This window comes from Orcinus orca, chromosome 11 (assembly GCF_937001465.1).
Source record: "Orcinus orca chromosome 11, mOrcOrc1.1, whole genome shotgun sequence".
NCBI lineage: Eukaryota > Metazoa > Chordata > Mammalia > Artiodactyla > Delphinidae > Orcinus > Orcinus orca.
Window position 1 is genome coordinate 96,203,333 of NC_064569.1, and position 16,484 is coordinate 96,219,816.

Genomic DNA, 16,484 nt, shown 5'->3' on the forward strand with positions numbered 1-16,484 from the left:
GCTGCAAGGAACTATCCATCAGAAATTCATTAATTCGTAAATGGTCACTTGGATGTCTAAAAGGGAGGCATCTTAGACTTAACATGGACGTGATACACCTCCTGATCTCCCCACCAAAACTTGTTCCTCCTCCAGGCCTTCCTGTTTAAAGAAATGGCACCGCATTCACCCAGTTGCTGTTTCCACTCCTGCCCACACAGGCCATGGGGATTAGCTCCTGCCGACCTCTCCAACCTCATTACCCTCTCCGCTTTTCTGCTACTGCCTCACCACACTGGCTTTCTTCCTGATCCTCAAACCCACCAAGCTCCATTCCTCCCTGCAGCCCCTGTACCCTCTGTACCTCTCTGGTCTCAAAGGCTGGCTCGTTATACCACTGCCACCTCAGCACCTCCAGGAACTTCCCCTGGGCTCCCAATCTAAAGCAGCTACCTGGTTACTTTCTACCACATTGTCTTCTTTTAATTGTGTGCACCAATCTGTTCCTGGCACCTATCAGATGCCAACTAGTAAAGGGTGTAAGTAAACCAAGGTTGTAAGCAACGGCATGGCCACACTTGGGTTTTAGAAGGATCTCTTTAGAGTGGAAAATGGAAGGGGGTCAAACTAAAGAGTAGAGAGACTGATTAAGATGGTACCTAATTGAAAAGATGATGGTTGGGGGGTCTGGGGTGTTTCAATGAAGATATGAGAGACTTGAGTTCTCTAGGAAACAAGGACAATGAATGTCTCAATAGGAAACAAGGGAAGGAGTCTATGACGGCTCCAAGGGTTTGGCTGGGGCAGAGGAGAGCACAGAACTAGGCAGGGGACACACATATGCTGGTTTTGAGTGAGGCCAGTGGGCAGCTTCATAGACAGATCTGGAACATGAGTTCTGAGTGTCATTAGGTCATATTCTCATACAGGGACTGTTCCTCTCCCTTCTGAGTCAAATCTCTCCTCTAGGTTGTCAGTCTAGGACAATAAAACAGTGCTCTGGGTGACTGACCTCTGGATCTCACGTTTTTGTCTCAAAGGGCACACAATAAAACACACAAACAACAAAACCTTTGGTGAGTGCCTTGTATACTGTGCCTCACAAAGAACTACCGGGATGAGCAATTAACACTACCATGGTTGACTATCTCTCAACCATTAATTTTTTTGCTGAAACTATAAAGTGCCATATAGAAAAAACTGTCACTCAGTCTCATTACCAAAACACATTTTAACATTTCTCTTCAATTATTACATGCTTCGAAAAATACTTTAAATGACATCCAAAGGCCCACCTTCCTCCACCAGATATTACATTGCTCATTACATGTCTTTCTTAAGTCACAGGTTCACGCTGTGCTGATCAGCCCTGTGTCACTCTCTACAGCGGCCCCAGGGCTGACCTAGCCCCTGGGGAACCAATCTGGTGAGGAAGACAGTCACAGTACACGGTGCTAAGTAGCGCAACAGGTATAATGGGAGTGCTGGGGACCTGCTGCTTGGGGAACCAGGTGACAGGTGAGTTGGTTTTTTAAAATCCATGTGCTTTTCATGAACAACAGTGGATTAAAATGCCCAGGCCTGTTGGGAGGTGCAAGGTCTTGTGTCAGCAAACAAATATATTTTGAGGGGCTGCCTTTTCAAAGCATTAATATATTTTGATTCTTTCCAGAGACAACTCTACCTAGAAATAAGCAAAGAGAACCATCTGGCAATTACCCTATTGCTTATCTTAACCAGTTTTAAGTAGTTTTTGAATGAAAAAAAAAAAGTAACTCTCAAGCAAACAAAGGACCTACATCTGATATCTGTCTGAACCAAGATTTAAATTTCATAGACACTATTTTCGAAGTCTGGAACCACCTGGCATCTCCACAGAGCCAGTCACAATGAGTATGCCTGAGAGTTGTTAAATGAGCATACATTTTACTAGAAACTCTTCTACTAGCTGCTTAGTGAAACAGGTGAGAAATAAAATGCCTTCAAAGGTGATGCCACAGGACAAAAGGGAACCTTCCTACACTGTTGGTGGGAATGTAAACTGGTACAGCCACTATGGAGAAAAGCATGGAGGTTCCTTAAAAAACTAAAAATAGAACTACCATATGATCCAGCAATCCCACCCCTGGGCATATATTCGGAGAAAACCATTATTCGAAAAGGTACATGCACCCCAATGTTCACTGCGGCACTATTTACAATAGCCAGGACATGGAAGCAACCCAAATGTCCATCGACAGATGGATAAAGAAGATGTGGTACATATATACAATGGAATATTACTCAGCCATATAAAAAAGAACGAAATAATGCCATTCGCAGCAACATGGATGCACCTAGAGATTGGCACACTGAATGAAGTCAGACAAAGGCAAATATTATATGATACGCTTATATGTGGAGTCTAAAAAAACGGTACGAGTGAACTTATCTACAGAACAGAAACAGAGTTACACATGTAGAAAACAAACTTACAGTTACCAGGGGGTAAGGGGTGGGGGATAAATTGGAGATTGGGATTGACAATATACACACTACTATATATAAAATAGATAACTAATAAGGACCTACTGTATAGCACAGGGAACTCTACTCAATACTCTGTAATGGCCTATATGGGAAAAGAATCTAAAAAAGAGTGGATATATGTATATGTTTAACTGGTTCACTTTGGTGTACACCTGAAAATAACACAACATTGTAAATCAACTATACTCCAATAAAATTAAAAAAGAGAAGTTAAAAAAAAAAAAAAAAGAGAAGTTGATGCCACTGCAGCTGGGTCTCACTCCCATCAGAAGGGGCCTGCACTACTTCAGACTTAAATTTGTGATTTTGTTTGGCCGTGGTCTCATGCGTCTGCTTATGTAGCAGCTCTTTAGTTCTGTTCTCACAAGGCACATTACTTGACAGCAGTATGCTGCCAATATATTCAAATCAAGTGTCAGTCATAAGCACACATAGCCAGAATCACTCCACTGTACCTGGATTAGTGGGACAGGGTCATATAGGGCTGAATTTTCTCTTTGGTTTGACTTCTACCCAATAAGCTTAATGACAGGAACACATTTTTACTAAAATGACATGTGAGGACACCTTCTAGGACTAACATCAGCCCACAGTACTTATTTCATCTAAAAACCACAACTCAAAAGCCTCCAGGAATAGTCTGGAACCCACCAATTGCTGGTGGTTTCGCACTGCCCATAAATTATAAAGGCTCAATCCCAAGACTGCAATACAGCCCTCTGTGGTCCATATATACTACACATATTAACTATTTTTGGTGGGAGGTGGAGTGTGGTTGTCTCGAATCATTCCATGAATTCTTAATTATTTTGGATCTCCTTTATGGTGCTGACCTGTCAAAAATGTTTATTTAAAAAACTTCATTACTAGGTAGACTCTTTACTGTGGCCTTAGATAATCATTATCAGAAATTTACCAACTCACAAGAATATTAATGTCTTTACTTAATGTGAAGACAGATTTTATTCTCTTCCTTTTGCCTCCTCTCCTTGAGGACTCTAATTCCTGAGAGTGTTCATGTGGGCTAATGCTATTTCATGAGACAGTAATTAATATTACACCTTAGGGCTTCCCTGGTGGCGCAGTGGTTGAGTCCGCCTCCTGATGCAGGGGACACGGGTTCGTGCCCCAGTCTGGGAAGATCCCACATGCCGCGGAGCGGCTGGGCCCGTGAGCCATGGCCGCTGAGCCTGCGCGTCCGGAGCCTGTGCTCCGCAACAGGAGAGGCCACAAGAGTGAGAGGCCCGCGTACCGCAAAAAAAAAATTACACCTTAAACACCACGCTCCCCGCTCCCCACAAACTTGAGTTTCCCACCAGAGTAATAAAAATGAGGAGAAACTGTTTGTTTCATATGCAGGGCAATTTTGCTATCCAGGAGGATACGTTCTGGACACTCCTGGGACGAATCACTAACTGTGCTAGGATGGAATGATATAAACCACAGCTTACTGAGTGAGCTTATAACAGGAACACATCTTCGCCAAAACAACACGTGAGGATGCCATTCTAGGGCAGAAACCAGCCCACAGTACATGCCAAGCATTTCTCTATGTACTTTCCAAAGAGTAACTCATTTAATGCTCAGGACAACCCTCTTCACAGCAGGTGCCATCAGCTTCCATATTTTACAGATGAGGAAGGTGAAGTACAGAGGTTAGTGACTTGAGCAAGTGACCAGCTAGGAAATTCACAGGAAGCAACGTGATTCCAGGTCTTTGACCTAGCTCCCTCCCCCGCCAACACACACACAGCTGCTGAGCAGAACAGCAAAGGCAGAAAGTTGAGGAAGATCTTTGAGGGCAACCATTAAGCTGACTGGACTTTCCCTTATTAGACTTCTTTCCAATACATGGGAAGATGGGAAGAAACTGGTCTCGGCTGTGGCCTTCAGGTGCCTTCAAAACTGGCCTTGGCTTGGGATGAGGGGGCGGAAGCTCCATTTTTCTAACAAAGCTGGGTAAAGGAAGCTGTGCCTCCCTCGTGCAGGAGCTGTGTGGGGCAAGGCACTGCTTTCTGCAGGAAGCGCGCGAACCTTCCTGACAAGGTCCAGGAGCCCTCACACAGGGCTTCTCTTCAGGCACCAGCCCTGGGGCCCGGGGCTGAGGCTCACTCACCTGTGAAGTGACAAAGGTCCCTCACAGCATTCTAACTTCAGACTTCTACTGGTTTTCTAACAAGGACTCAGATAGTTGTTGAATTGAAAATGAATACTTACTTTTACATACTATTTGATCATGTGAGCTCTTTTAACATATCAGCAATAACTCGCTTAACATCTCAGGGATGAATTATCTGGCCTAATATACAGTGACTTGTCAATATTCTTATTTATGGTCCTTCAGCATTTTCAAAGAAGAGTGTGCCCCTTATAAATTTTATTTAAAAATCAGGTGTAATGCTTCTCTCATCCCTAAAAGAAATAAAGAAATAGATTGTAGGAACACTAAGTCTTTCCATTTGTAAGGTAATATAAACAATAAAATTCTAAGCTTCAAATTTCACAGGAGATTCCCTAGAATTCAGAAAAACCAAATTCTGAAAGAAAATTAACCCTTTCTCTGTAGGTTCAGTCTCAAGGCCATCATGTAGTATTATAAAAAGAGATATCTATCACACAGGTAAATGTTAAGAAAAGTAGGAAATAAGATAATTACACAACTTTCTGCTGTATGATAAAAGTCATGGGAATAGAGAGATGAATAGGCCTCGGTGCCTTAATGTGTAATGTGGACAGGCTGTGACAGAAATGAGCGCTGTGATGACAAAGACCAAGTGATGGGGGCTGGGGAGGGAGGGAGGGAGTGTGAGGAAGACAGAAGAGGAGAATGAGAGAGAGTGTGGGAATGTGAGAGAGGGAGGGGCAGCGTAGAGGAGCGTACAGGGGTGATGAGCTGGGGGTACGGGGATGAGGGGAGGGAAAGGAAAGAGTCAATGGGGGGAAGAGGGATACTGGAGCTAAGAGCAGAGACCAGGAGTCTACGGAAGGCTTCCGCAGGACCTGGGCTGGTGGCAGTATCTGTGCCAGGCTGCTAACTTAAGGAGCACATAGATGGGAATTCAGTGAGAATATGGGACAATGCCTTTATTTTACAAATAACCGGAGAAACTAACTAACCTGTTTTTGACATTTTAACACGTAGTCACACTTTCACAACATAATCAACGTATTAGTACTTTTATACTTGTCAAATTATGTTTTTTGTCACAATTTAAAGTAAATTAAGGAGGATGTTAGCCTGTTAGCTGTATGAAGGCAAATTATTATTGCCCATTATTTAAACTTGTAATAAAAATAAACTTTAAATAACCTTTAAATATAATCTTTAATATACTTTTCAAGATTGAAAACAATCTATTTGGAAGGGGTGCCACCAGCCTAGGTAGTGGAGGAGGGGAAGGGAACAAGCACAGGCCGGCAAAGCTGAGATGTGCAGTCTCAAGGGACACACCAGAGATCCATGGCCACCAGATCCCTGAAAGCCTTCCCATTCCTAAACGTATTGAACAGGTTTTTATGTAACAAATTATTTGTATGTCTATTTAGAGGCAATTACTTCTGTCATACCGTCCACGTCAGAGGATTCACATATATAATTACATCAAGGTAAATAATCAGAGGTCATAGTTAGACAAAACCAAAGAGGACACTCAGAAAAGTAAAGATGGTGAAGGCCGTTTGTACAGGAATGTTCTAGTTTTCAGCTATTTTTAGATTAGTGTGAAGCTTACAGGGAGAGGAGCTATTGTTTGTCAAAGACTTTGTATTATTCTGTTATAATATCGTGCTTGTCAAAACACCTGATAAATACATAGGCCAAAATGGATCTTTAATCAAATATATGTGGCCTTATCTCAACACGACAGGATTGAGAGCACGCTTATTAAGCAGACCAAAATCGAAGGCATCTGCTAAAACCCAAGATAAAACTAGACTCAAAGTGACCTTGACAAATTGAAACAGCATCCATCAAATTAAATAAAAGAAGGCAAGTTAGTGTAATTTGTTCTTGAGTACATTAAGAAAAGGAGAATAAAAGCTAGGCAAATAAAACTGAAAAGGATCTTGCAGTCACAGCACAACATCAGCTCCAAGAGCCAAGAAGCATAACTTTTTAAACCATTTTAAAAATCAACACATCACTGGGCTATACTACCTGAGCATGTGTCACAAAAGCCAAGCCATCCTTTATTCTGAGGGTAATGGAATGGTATCTTCTCTCTTCCTATCTCACTGAGTGGCTTGTGAGAATAAAACAGATGTGCAGTGTACTAAAAAATTCAATATACAAAGCTAGCATTCTATTCTAAAAGAGGGATGTAAAAAAAATAGAGTGGGATCAAGGGAAGAGAAAGGTAATATTCTTAAAGGGCACTGGTATAGTGAATGAGTACAATATAAGAAAATAAGCTTAAAGCTGCAGTATGAGATTTAATTTAAAATTGGTCATGAAACTAATATAATGTTATATGTCAATTACATCTCAATTTTTTAAAAAAAGGTGGTCAAGTGTTCTGAAACCTGTTACTAAAGGAGAGTGGAATCTGCAGCCCTGATGGTGCCATCACAGAACCCCAAGATCTAAGTTTACAGCCTCTACTATATAGAAGAAGTGTAGGGACAAAAATACCTGTTTTTATGCCTTCTCCCTTTAAATGAAACTTTCCAACTTAAACAGTTGAGGGTGCAATTAATATTTTACAAATCAAAAACTACTTTCAATGTTCTCTACCTAATGTGCTTCATGTTATTTTAACCATTTAGTCAATGGAAGCTATGAGGGATGGGTTAAAGAGACTGATTTATCATATTCAGTGTATTTGTTCCAATTATAACATTCCAGATTTTATTTTGGGATCAAAGCTGACAAGTAGAAGACTAAACTGTCACTTTCTGAAGACATGATTCCTGACTAGGAGTTTTAAAAGGCAGGCCTGCTGTTTGGCCCTTTTGAGGATGGAGGGAGCTGTGATTTAGGGTGGTCGCATCATTATAGGGTGCTTTCTACTTTCTATAAACTAGACTTGAATTGAGACATGGGATCTAGTGGTTTGCTGAGAAGGATTTAGCCTGCTGATTACTGGTTACCAGTTATTACTAGAGAATGTTCAAAAGTTTACACATAAAAATTACTCTGAGAGATGTTAATAATGTTCTATGTTGAAATAAAGAAAACATGGGCAGATAGGGACACACACCAAAAAGTAACAAATAAAACAAACCAACCCACCAAATACTGTAACCATCAGAGTAAAGTTGGCAAGCAGGCCATCAACTGGGGCAAAATGATGATTAATGGATTACTGAGCTCTCAGAACTGACTAAAGAATTTTGTGCTTACTTTAGAGTCTTAAATGTTATGTCCCTTTAGGACTTCTGCATTTTAAGACGCCACTCTGGGGGACTTCCCTGGTGGCCTAGTGGTTAGGATTCTGGGCTTTCAATGCCGTGGCCTGGGTTCAATCCCTGGTCGGGGAACTGAGATCCTGCAAGCCAAGCAGTGTGGTTAAAAAAAAAAAAGCCACTGTGTCTAAAAAGCAAATCTATTTCAAACTTGGGGCTTTAGGAGTGACAATGATGGTGCAGAGGGGGAAGGAGGGAGAAAAAAGATCCTGTGGGGAAGTGGGGGGGTGGGGACAATGTCTTGGAGGGAAAAGCAAACTCCTTGTGTGGCTGAATTAGAATGTTCTAATTTAAAATATATGTAAATTTCACATTAATTACATTTTTTGACTATAGTTTACAAGCAGTTCCTTTACATCAGACACTGTTATAAATTCTGGGGATAATGCAATGATAAAATACAGTGCTTTGTGGGGAAGATGTAGTGGGGAAAGAGAGGACAGTATGAAGTGTCCAAGAATACTATGATCCTGGCTGATAAAACCCTTATTAAGTATGACTGAAAGTCACCTGTACATCTGTCAAGCATGGAAAGTTTCAAATACAAATCAATACAAAAAACTCTCATCTGATTAAACATCACAGACTGAACATACATTTACACACCTGTTTCCTTTCCACAAAATAAAGGGATAAACTTATAAATTCATGAGGACCTGAAGAATGGGAGGGGAAACAAACAACACACAGGAGATGTCCAAATTCTGGAAACCGGAAATAAAACAGAGCAAGTGCTTCAGCAGACTGAAGGGAAGAAGAGGGGAGAGTGCAGGGGAGGAGCCGCTAGAAAGCCAGCCACCTTGTGGCACAGAGCCTGGGAAGCACAGGTGTCTCAGAAAGTGGGGGGTACAAGGTGAGGCTGGAAACCAGAAGATTAGCTCAAAGCCTGTATGAGGAGTTAGGTCCCTTACTCAACCCAGTTTAACCATGTAACTGTCCCCACAGAGGGATATTCAGAGAAGAGAAAGTTGTTGAAAATATCAGAAATGAAAATAAATAAATAAAAGGTTGATTAGATGATAAAGTTGTAGAAAGCATGGAGAAATCAGAACAAAAAGAGAGAAAGAACACAGAATAGGAAAGAAAAGACAAAGCCAGAAGATCAATCCAGGAGGTACAATTCCTAATTAATGGGAATTCCAGAAGGAGAGAATAGAGAAAACAGAGGGAAGGAAATTATCAAAGAAGTAACACATAAACTTCCTGATCTAACAGCCATGAGTTACAGATGGCAAGAAAAGGCCAACCTCAAGGCCTATCATTTGAGATTTCAGAACTCTAGGGAAATGAGAAGATCCTTAAACTTCCAGAGGAGAAAGACTCAACACACATATTAGGGCCTGAAAATCAGAGTGGTTCCAGTACTGTCGACTGCAACACTAGGAGGCAGAGGACAGGTCAGGAAGCATGACTCCAAGATCGTGAGAGGCAACTAGATTCTATACCCAACCAACCCTCCATCAAACGTGAGGATGGGATAAAGACGTCCAGATACATAAGATCTCAATGTATTTACCTCCCAAGCATCCTTTTTCTCGGGAAAATACTAAAGGATGATGCACTCCATTAAATGAGGACCCAGACTAAGTAAGGTAAAGACATGGGTAAGGTAACAGCATTCCACAGAGGGAAGAAGTAAATGATGATGACTGTGATGATGAACGCCCCAGGAAAAGTTATGAGAGACCTGACACATATACACTAATATGTATAAAGTAGATAACTAATGAGAACCTGCTGTATAGCACAGGGAACTCTACTTCACTTCGCTGTACAGTAGAAACTAACACAACATTGTAAAACAACCATACCCCAATTAAAAAAAAAAAAAAAAAAAAGACCTGAAGAACAAAAACCCCCTTGGAAGGAGCCGTTTGGATTGGAAAGATGTGGTCCAAGAAAATAAAAAGCAAATAAAAACATGAATTAATAATTCTAGAGAAGTGAAAAGTTTTAAAAGAAAGAAGTTATATCCACAGTATATATTTCGTAAGTATTACAGAGTCAGATGTTGAAAAATGGGAAAAAAGATCCATAGATAACACAAGTAGCAGTAAAAACTTATCGTTTAGAAACACAGGAAACTGGCAGAGGAATCAGGTTTGAGAACGGGTGAAACAGGGATGTTTGTTTTAATGAGCTGGAGGACACTAGCATGGCCCTGTAACCTGTGAACACATACTGCTGATAAAAGTAAAAAGTGAAACAAATGTCCAAATTACTTAATTTTCTGTCTGTTATTTGGGTCTAGGAGCTTTATTATTATTTTTTAATTGAAGTATAGTTGATGTACCATATTATGTAAGTTACGGGTGTACAACATAGTGATTCACAATTTTTAAATGTTATACTCCATTTATGGTTATTATAAAGCACTGGCTATATTCCCTGTGTTGTACATGAGCTTAGGGGCTTTAATTTGGAGGAATCATCATGTGATGTGAAAGAATAAAAAATACGGCTGAAACAAGTGAAGGTGGAAGAAAAGGAATCAAAAAGAAGTAACAAAAAGAGCAACTGGTAAGGGATTTCTCGTACTCACCATCTCTCTGGCTATTTCCAGCGCTTCCTGCAGGCCATAGAGCCTGCCGCAGACCAGGTAGATTCCATTGGCCCAGAGAATACAACCCTCATGGACCCAAAATTCATTGCTGTCAAGAGGTAGTTCAGGGATTTGTAACTCCAACTCGGGGCCACCTTCTGAAGTGGTGGGCACGGAGGGCTTTGAGTCCAAAACAGTCTTTTCGCTGCTGCCCTCGGTGGTTGCTTTTTTACAAGGGAGCCCCCTGGACAGGGACCGGGGGCCTCCGCCACAGTCTTCCGAGCGGTGTCGCCGCTTAAACCTGGGGTGGGCGGCCAGGCTCCTCTGCTCCTTCTGCTGCTGCTGCTCTTCCTCCTCCTCAGTGTCCGTCTTGGAGCCATTTGAAGCGCTTTTGTGCCGTACCTTAACTTTGCTCTGCATTTCCGTGGCCCTCTTAGGAGGCGGATTCTTGGGGAGAGTGGCTGCATAATCTTGGGGATAAAAGGGTCCAAAGAGGTCGCCCATGTTGCGGTAACTGGCCCACTTGCCACACAGACAGCACACCAGGTGCCCCATAACAGAAGACTCTGTCACGACAGGTCCCTGCAGCATAAAGGATGAAGCTGGGAGCACCTTGCTTTCAGTGCTGCTGGGTGGAGGGGTCAGGGACCTCTGACCCTTCCGACCCCTCACCAATTTGGTCTGTTCTTCTTCCTCAGCATTGATGATTGTACAAACGGCTCCAAGTTCACACTTGTTTACTACATGGATATAAGGGAAAAAAGACTTGTTCTTGGCATCAGTTTTATCCAGTGGCTGAGTGGCATACTTCAGCTTGATCTCAGGTTCTTGGGGCTCTACGATGGGAACTGCTTGTTTGGTTTTCCGCTTCCTTGGCTGCGCCCCAGGCTTCCTTCTCTCCCTCCTTTGCCTCTGCTTTTTTGGCTTTGGCTCTCCATCTGCAGAACCTTCTGGTATCTGGGGGGGCTGAGGGGGTGGAGGTGGTGGCTGCTGTTGTTTCTTTTGCTTATTCACACTACCAATGGGTCTCCCCTTCTTCTTTCCTGATGGGAAATAACCCTTTGGGGGGAAACCCTCCTGTTTGGGGGAAATGGTCACTGTATCGTTCTCTTTCTCTTCAGCCTTGGGGTTTGCCTCAGGAGCCAATGAGCCCGCTGGAGGTACATTCTTTGAGTCAGGAAAGATTAAAGGTGCTGTCCCACCCAGGGAACCATCTGGTCTCCCTTGGTTACTCCCAGGCTTCTGTGAGGTTGCGGATGTCATGGCACCAGGGGGTTCCTTTCCAGCAGTGGCCGTGTCTGGGTGTGTCTCGGTCTTCACTTTGTCATCCCCACTGCCACGCCACTCCTCCGAAGATCGTGCAAGAGGCTTTTCTACGCTCAACTCCTGGTTTGTTGGACAGACTAGGTCAGACACCACCTCACCTTTTCTCTTCTCCATCTCGGCATCCTGAACAGCACCACTCCCGCCTTCGGGAGGGCCGCTCTTCAAAGACAGGATGTCATCCAGAGTAACCGTGTCTCCCCCAGCCTCCGCACTGTTCGAGGATGCACTCCTCCTAATGTTTGGGGATGTGATCTTCTGAACGATAGCTTCCAATTTCAACCCCCGTCCTTTCCGTGGGGGCAGTATTTTGGTCTTGGCAGGACTTGTGAGGGTAACAGCAGGGCAGTTTCTACCATCTGGACTTGGAAGGTCCTTGGAGGATTCTCTCTTAGGGATGGACTTGATCTCCTGGCTGTGAGAAAGATGGGCATAGGAATTGAAGGCTTTATCAGCACCTTCTTTTGATGGGTGAAGGAGGCGCCCTTTATCTTCAGCGTTACTGTTCTTCACATCTTGTGACTGTCTCTTACTGGGAATGGGAGAGATAAAAGAACGGACACGCCTCCTCATGATTAAGGGGTTTTGAGACGAATGATCCTCTTGACCTGGAAGCCTTAGCATAACATTACTAGGTTTGGATGACTGTGTAGACTCAGCTAGCCCATGTCCGTCGGTCTCATGGGGTGGTCCATACCTTTTCTGACTGGACATTCCTGGAGGACCGCCGCTTTTGGCTGGAGAAGTTTGCCGAGAAAGATCCCAACAAGATTCTTGTTGTAACTTCTGGGAGCCGTGCTTCAATTCGATGCCTTTGTTAGAAAGACCATCACTAGACATGAGGCAGCGCCCACCATCCTGACCGCTGGGGTCATGGTAAGTCCCCATCGGTGGGCCATACATCATGCCATCTTTGTCATTCTTCAGGGGGCTCCGTACTCGGTCAAGAAACTGCTGCTGCCTTGGACTCTTGCGGGGTCCTTCCTGCCTGTGCTGAGCCGCAGCGATCACTCCCTGAGCAGAACTGCTGCTCCAGTCCTTATATTCCTCTTGTTGCTGTTGGTACATCTGTCTCTTGTAATGGAGCTGAGAATTCAAACCTGCATTGGGGTCCCCATAAGCATGAGCGCGAGTGTTTGTGTGATAAGCAGAGGCCAGGCTTTCTGAGTTGGGAGAAAAGGGAGTGTGCAAAGAACTCCTGTTGGCCCTCTCTGAAAAGGTCATATGTGGGTTTATGTGATGAGGGTCTCCCCCTGGGCCTCTGCTCCTCCCAGGGGACATCTTCAATTTTTCTGAAAAGTCATGATACTGAGAAGGAGAACGACCCCTCATGCCCTCCCGACCACCAACTCGGCCAGGGACTCGCCGCATTGGCGTGGGTCTGCCGTCCTGTGGGCCATAGTCTGAGATGGAATCATGGGTAGCTGCTCCAGGGCTGGCGTTGCCTCGGTAAGACTCATGCTTGATGCTAGCAGGGTGGCAGTGGTCTCCAGATTTCTTGTTGTTGAAACTAGCTTGGGGCTTGGATTGTTCAAAGTCTTCCTCTTTTATCTGCCCACTCTGCGATTTCAGCTTTGTTTCCATGGACACCAACCCACCTGGAAGAATGACCGACTGACTTAAACTTGGATTGAGACGTTCATTCCTCCCAAGTCTGGTGTCGGCACCCATGTGTCCCAGTGAGTGAGCCCCCGGGTCTCTGACAATCTGTCTTAGTGGAGAAATATCACAGATCACTGATCTTCTTTCAGAAAGGGAACCCCCGGGCTCATGGGCTGATGACTGAGGCTCTATTTCAAACTTTCTGGGAACTGGATAGTCAGCCAAATTGATCTGTTTCATTTCAGGAGCCGAGCCACTTGATTTCCTTTCCCAGGGGCCCCAGTGGGGATTTTCTAATAGGGAACCAATGCTTTTGTTCAAAAGGCCCCTGCTAGCTAATTCATTCGTTTGACTAACTAACACATTAGGCCTTGTGGCTCCTTCTAGGCCACCAGCCATGCCCTGGTGCTCCTGAGTACTCCTAGAATATCTCCTGTCAGGGTGGTGGTGGTAACCCTGAAGCACTTCCTGCAGGAGGCTAGGGAACTTTTCATTCCTACCCTTTCGCTCCCCATGGCCAGTGAAGTCCCCCTTATCTTGTCCTGTAGGAAATTGAGGAAAGCCACTGACATTTCTTGGCACGGCTGGCCCAAAGCTATCCTTATAACTATAGCGCAAGCTTCCAGGAGATTTGCTAGGCTCAGTTCTGCCTATAAAACCAGAGCCCCCTGTGGAGTGCCCGCTCTGGCCGTTTCCTTCTCCATTGTGGTTGGAGTTATTATCTCCATTTTTGTTTCCTTTATTTCCTCCTCCCGGAGGCTCTGGCTGTGGAAGTGACGCATGACTGGTTTCCTTTCCCCCGCCAGTGCTGGGTGGCCTCTGAGTGGCTGCAGGACCATCCTCTTGGGAGCCTTTTTCTTGCCCACCAGGTTTTTCTACCCGACTTGTCATAGCTTCCCGGGAGACAATCACCCCAACTGTCTTCTCACTGACTTTTGGGTTGCCCTCGGATGACAATGGCATGTCCTTAGCACCTGGTGAGGCGGTCTCTTCTCTGGCTACAGGACTGGCACTGAGTCTGGGGGCTTCATTCTGAGTGACTTGTGCTGGTGAGGAGCCTGCTTTCTCTGAGGCTCCACCCTTGTAGGTGGTGTCAGAACTGGTGCTCTGGCCACTTAGCTGCCTCACCCTCTCACCTTGATCCTCGGAACTGCTGGAGCAGCCTCCATCCAGCGACTCTGCCATAGGGGACTTCAGTTGTTCTTCAGCCTGTGAGGAGCCTTCGGAGTTTGTGCAGCTGTCTGCTTTCTTAGAAGATGAAGAAGGCCTCTTGGAGGTCTTCTTCTGAGGTGTCAGTGCATCCGAAAGTAGCATGTGTTGAACAGTATTAGGAAGATTGGCCACTTGCGTACTCAGGGCACTCAAACTACTCAACCCAGGATCTGTCAGCCGCTTTTCTGGCACCCCTTCTAGTCCAAACCCTTTGAAGCCTGCAGCATGAGAATTAGGACTGGGCATCATTGATGGGGTTGGGCTGAGTTGAGGCATTAACTGTAGAATTCTGTTTCTGGAACCCATCGGCACATTGCCTTGCCCACACTGGAGATTCTCCCCACTCTGCATAAGAGGAGATGGGGTAGAGCTACAGCTTGGAGACTGAACCACAGAGGCAGCCGGGGAAGGGTTAGAAATGGGGCTGAAGTTCTGGTGAAACTGCATGGGGGACCTCACAGGAACCTCGGGCTGGCTGTACTGCCCCACCTGGCTTTGCAGCGGCAGCTTGGTGGCAGTGTTGGTATACTGCATCACATGCTGCGGATGCTGCTGCTGCTGCTGCTGCTGCTGCTGCTGCTGCTGTTGCTGCTGCTGCTGCTGCCCCTGCTGGGTCCCTTGTGGAATCTTCGTCTGTTCAAAATTCTTCATAGATTGAGGCTGATAGCTGTAATTCGATTGTGTTCCGTAAGCCTGTGCATTAGAACCCACATTATGTCCTTCGTACTGGGATCCAGCATTCACACTGTAACTGCCATCATAGCTCTGTCCAGACTGGCTGAAGCGTTGTGGTGAAGGGAAGGAGGAGGAGGTCGTGGCAGAAGACTGGTAGTGTTGGCCAAACTGACCCACTCTTAACTGGTAACCAGTGGCAGAGGCTGGCAGAGTTGAGGGCCGCTGCATCGGCTGCATGTGGGATGAGCCGGACGCTGGCTGGCCAGTGGCCTGCGGCAGAGGCTGATGGGACTGGTAAAGCTGCTGTCTCAACTGCTGCACTTGCTGCTGCTGTTGGCTGGAAGGCTGCTGCTGGTACTGAGCGCTCCCTGGAGAGAAAGGTCCCGTGTAATCCTGCTGATAATGAGACACGCCACCAAGGGCAGAGTGCTGTGCTTGAAACTGGCCCACATGACCCTCACTCCCATACTGATTGCCAAAGCTGCTCCCCTGGGGGGGTCCATAGCTCTGCACAGGCCCAGAAGGCCTTCGCTGAGCAGGCTGCGGGGTTCCGGCTGCCACGGGGTCTTTGCTGCCTGCCATGTAGTAAAAGTCTCCAGCCTCTTTCCTGAAACCCTGGTAGCCCTGATGGCCGGAGGTTTCGCTAGCCATTGCCGCTGCTGCAGCAGCAGCCGCTGTTCCTCGTCGTCCACCACCACTGCTGCTGCCACTGCCACCACTACTGCCACCTGCACCCCCAAAATTCTGGAACATCTGGGCCTGGCGAGGGCTGAACTCTTCTATCCGGGATGAGCCGTGTACCTCCTGTGGGTAGCTCTGCTGGTTTCCGTGGTAACTGCTTTGCTCCCGGAAGGACTGCATACTGTTCAGCAGCACTGCAGCAGGCCAACAGCCCTCCTGGAAATGGAAGAAAAAAAAAACGAGTATTAGACATGCATCTCCTCAGTACAATAAAATCAAGTTTAGAGATGGAGGGGACGTGAAAATTCAGATGCCCAGATGAAATTAACTGGTTTGAATTTCATCTCCTTTATTTCTTATCCTATCCATTTCTGAAGCTGCAAATAAGCAAAGAAACATCCATAAGAGTGAGGCAGAAGTCTACGATAGTATGAAAAGAAACATTCTGGGTAAATACAAATTCAATACAGTAAAAACCTCACTATTAGATAAATGAGCCCCCAAAATATGGGGCTATATTATTATCATCAATAAAAAA

General features: G+C 45.1%; 1 protein-coding gene across 6 annotated transcripts in view; it reads right to left on the bottom strand.

The window, feature by feature from the left end:
- TCF20 (transcription factor 20) overlaps positions 1–16,484 on the bottom strand; it is a 190,886-nt gene that overhangs the window by 38,040 nt on the left and 136,362 nt on the right. For all 6 annotated transcript variants that reach the window (XM_004279551.4, XM_033405181.2, XM_033405182.2 and 3 more), the window contains one exon: positions 10,454–16,162. In XM_004279551.4, the coding sequence (XP_004279599.2) occupies positions 10,454–16,126 (5,673 nt within the window). In that variant the 5' untranslated portion in view covers positions 16,127–16,162. The remainder of the gene's footprint in view (positions 1–10,453; positions 16,163–16,484) is intronic.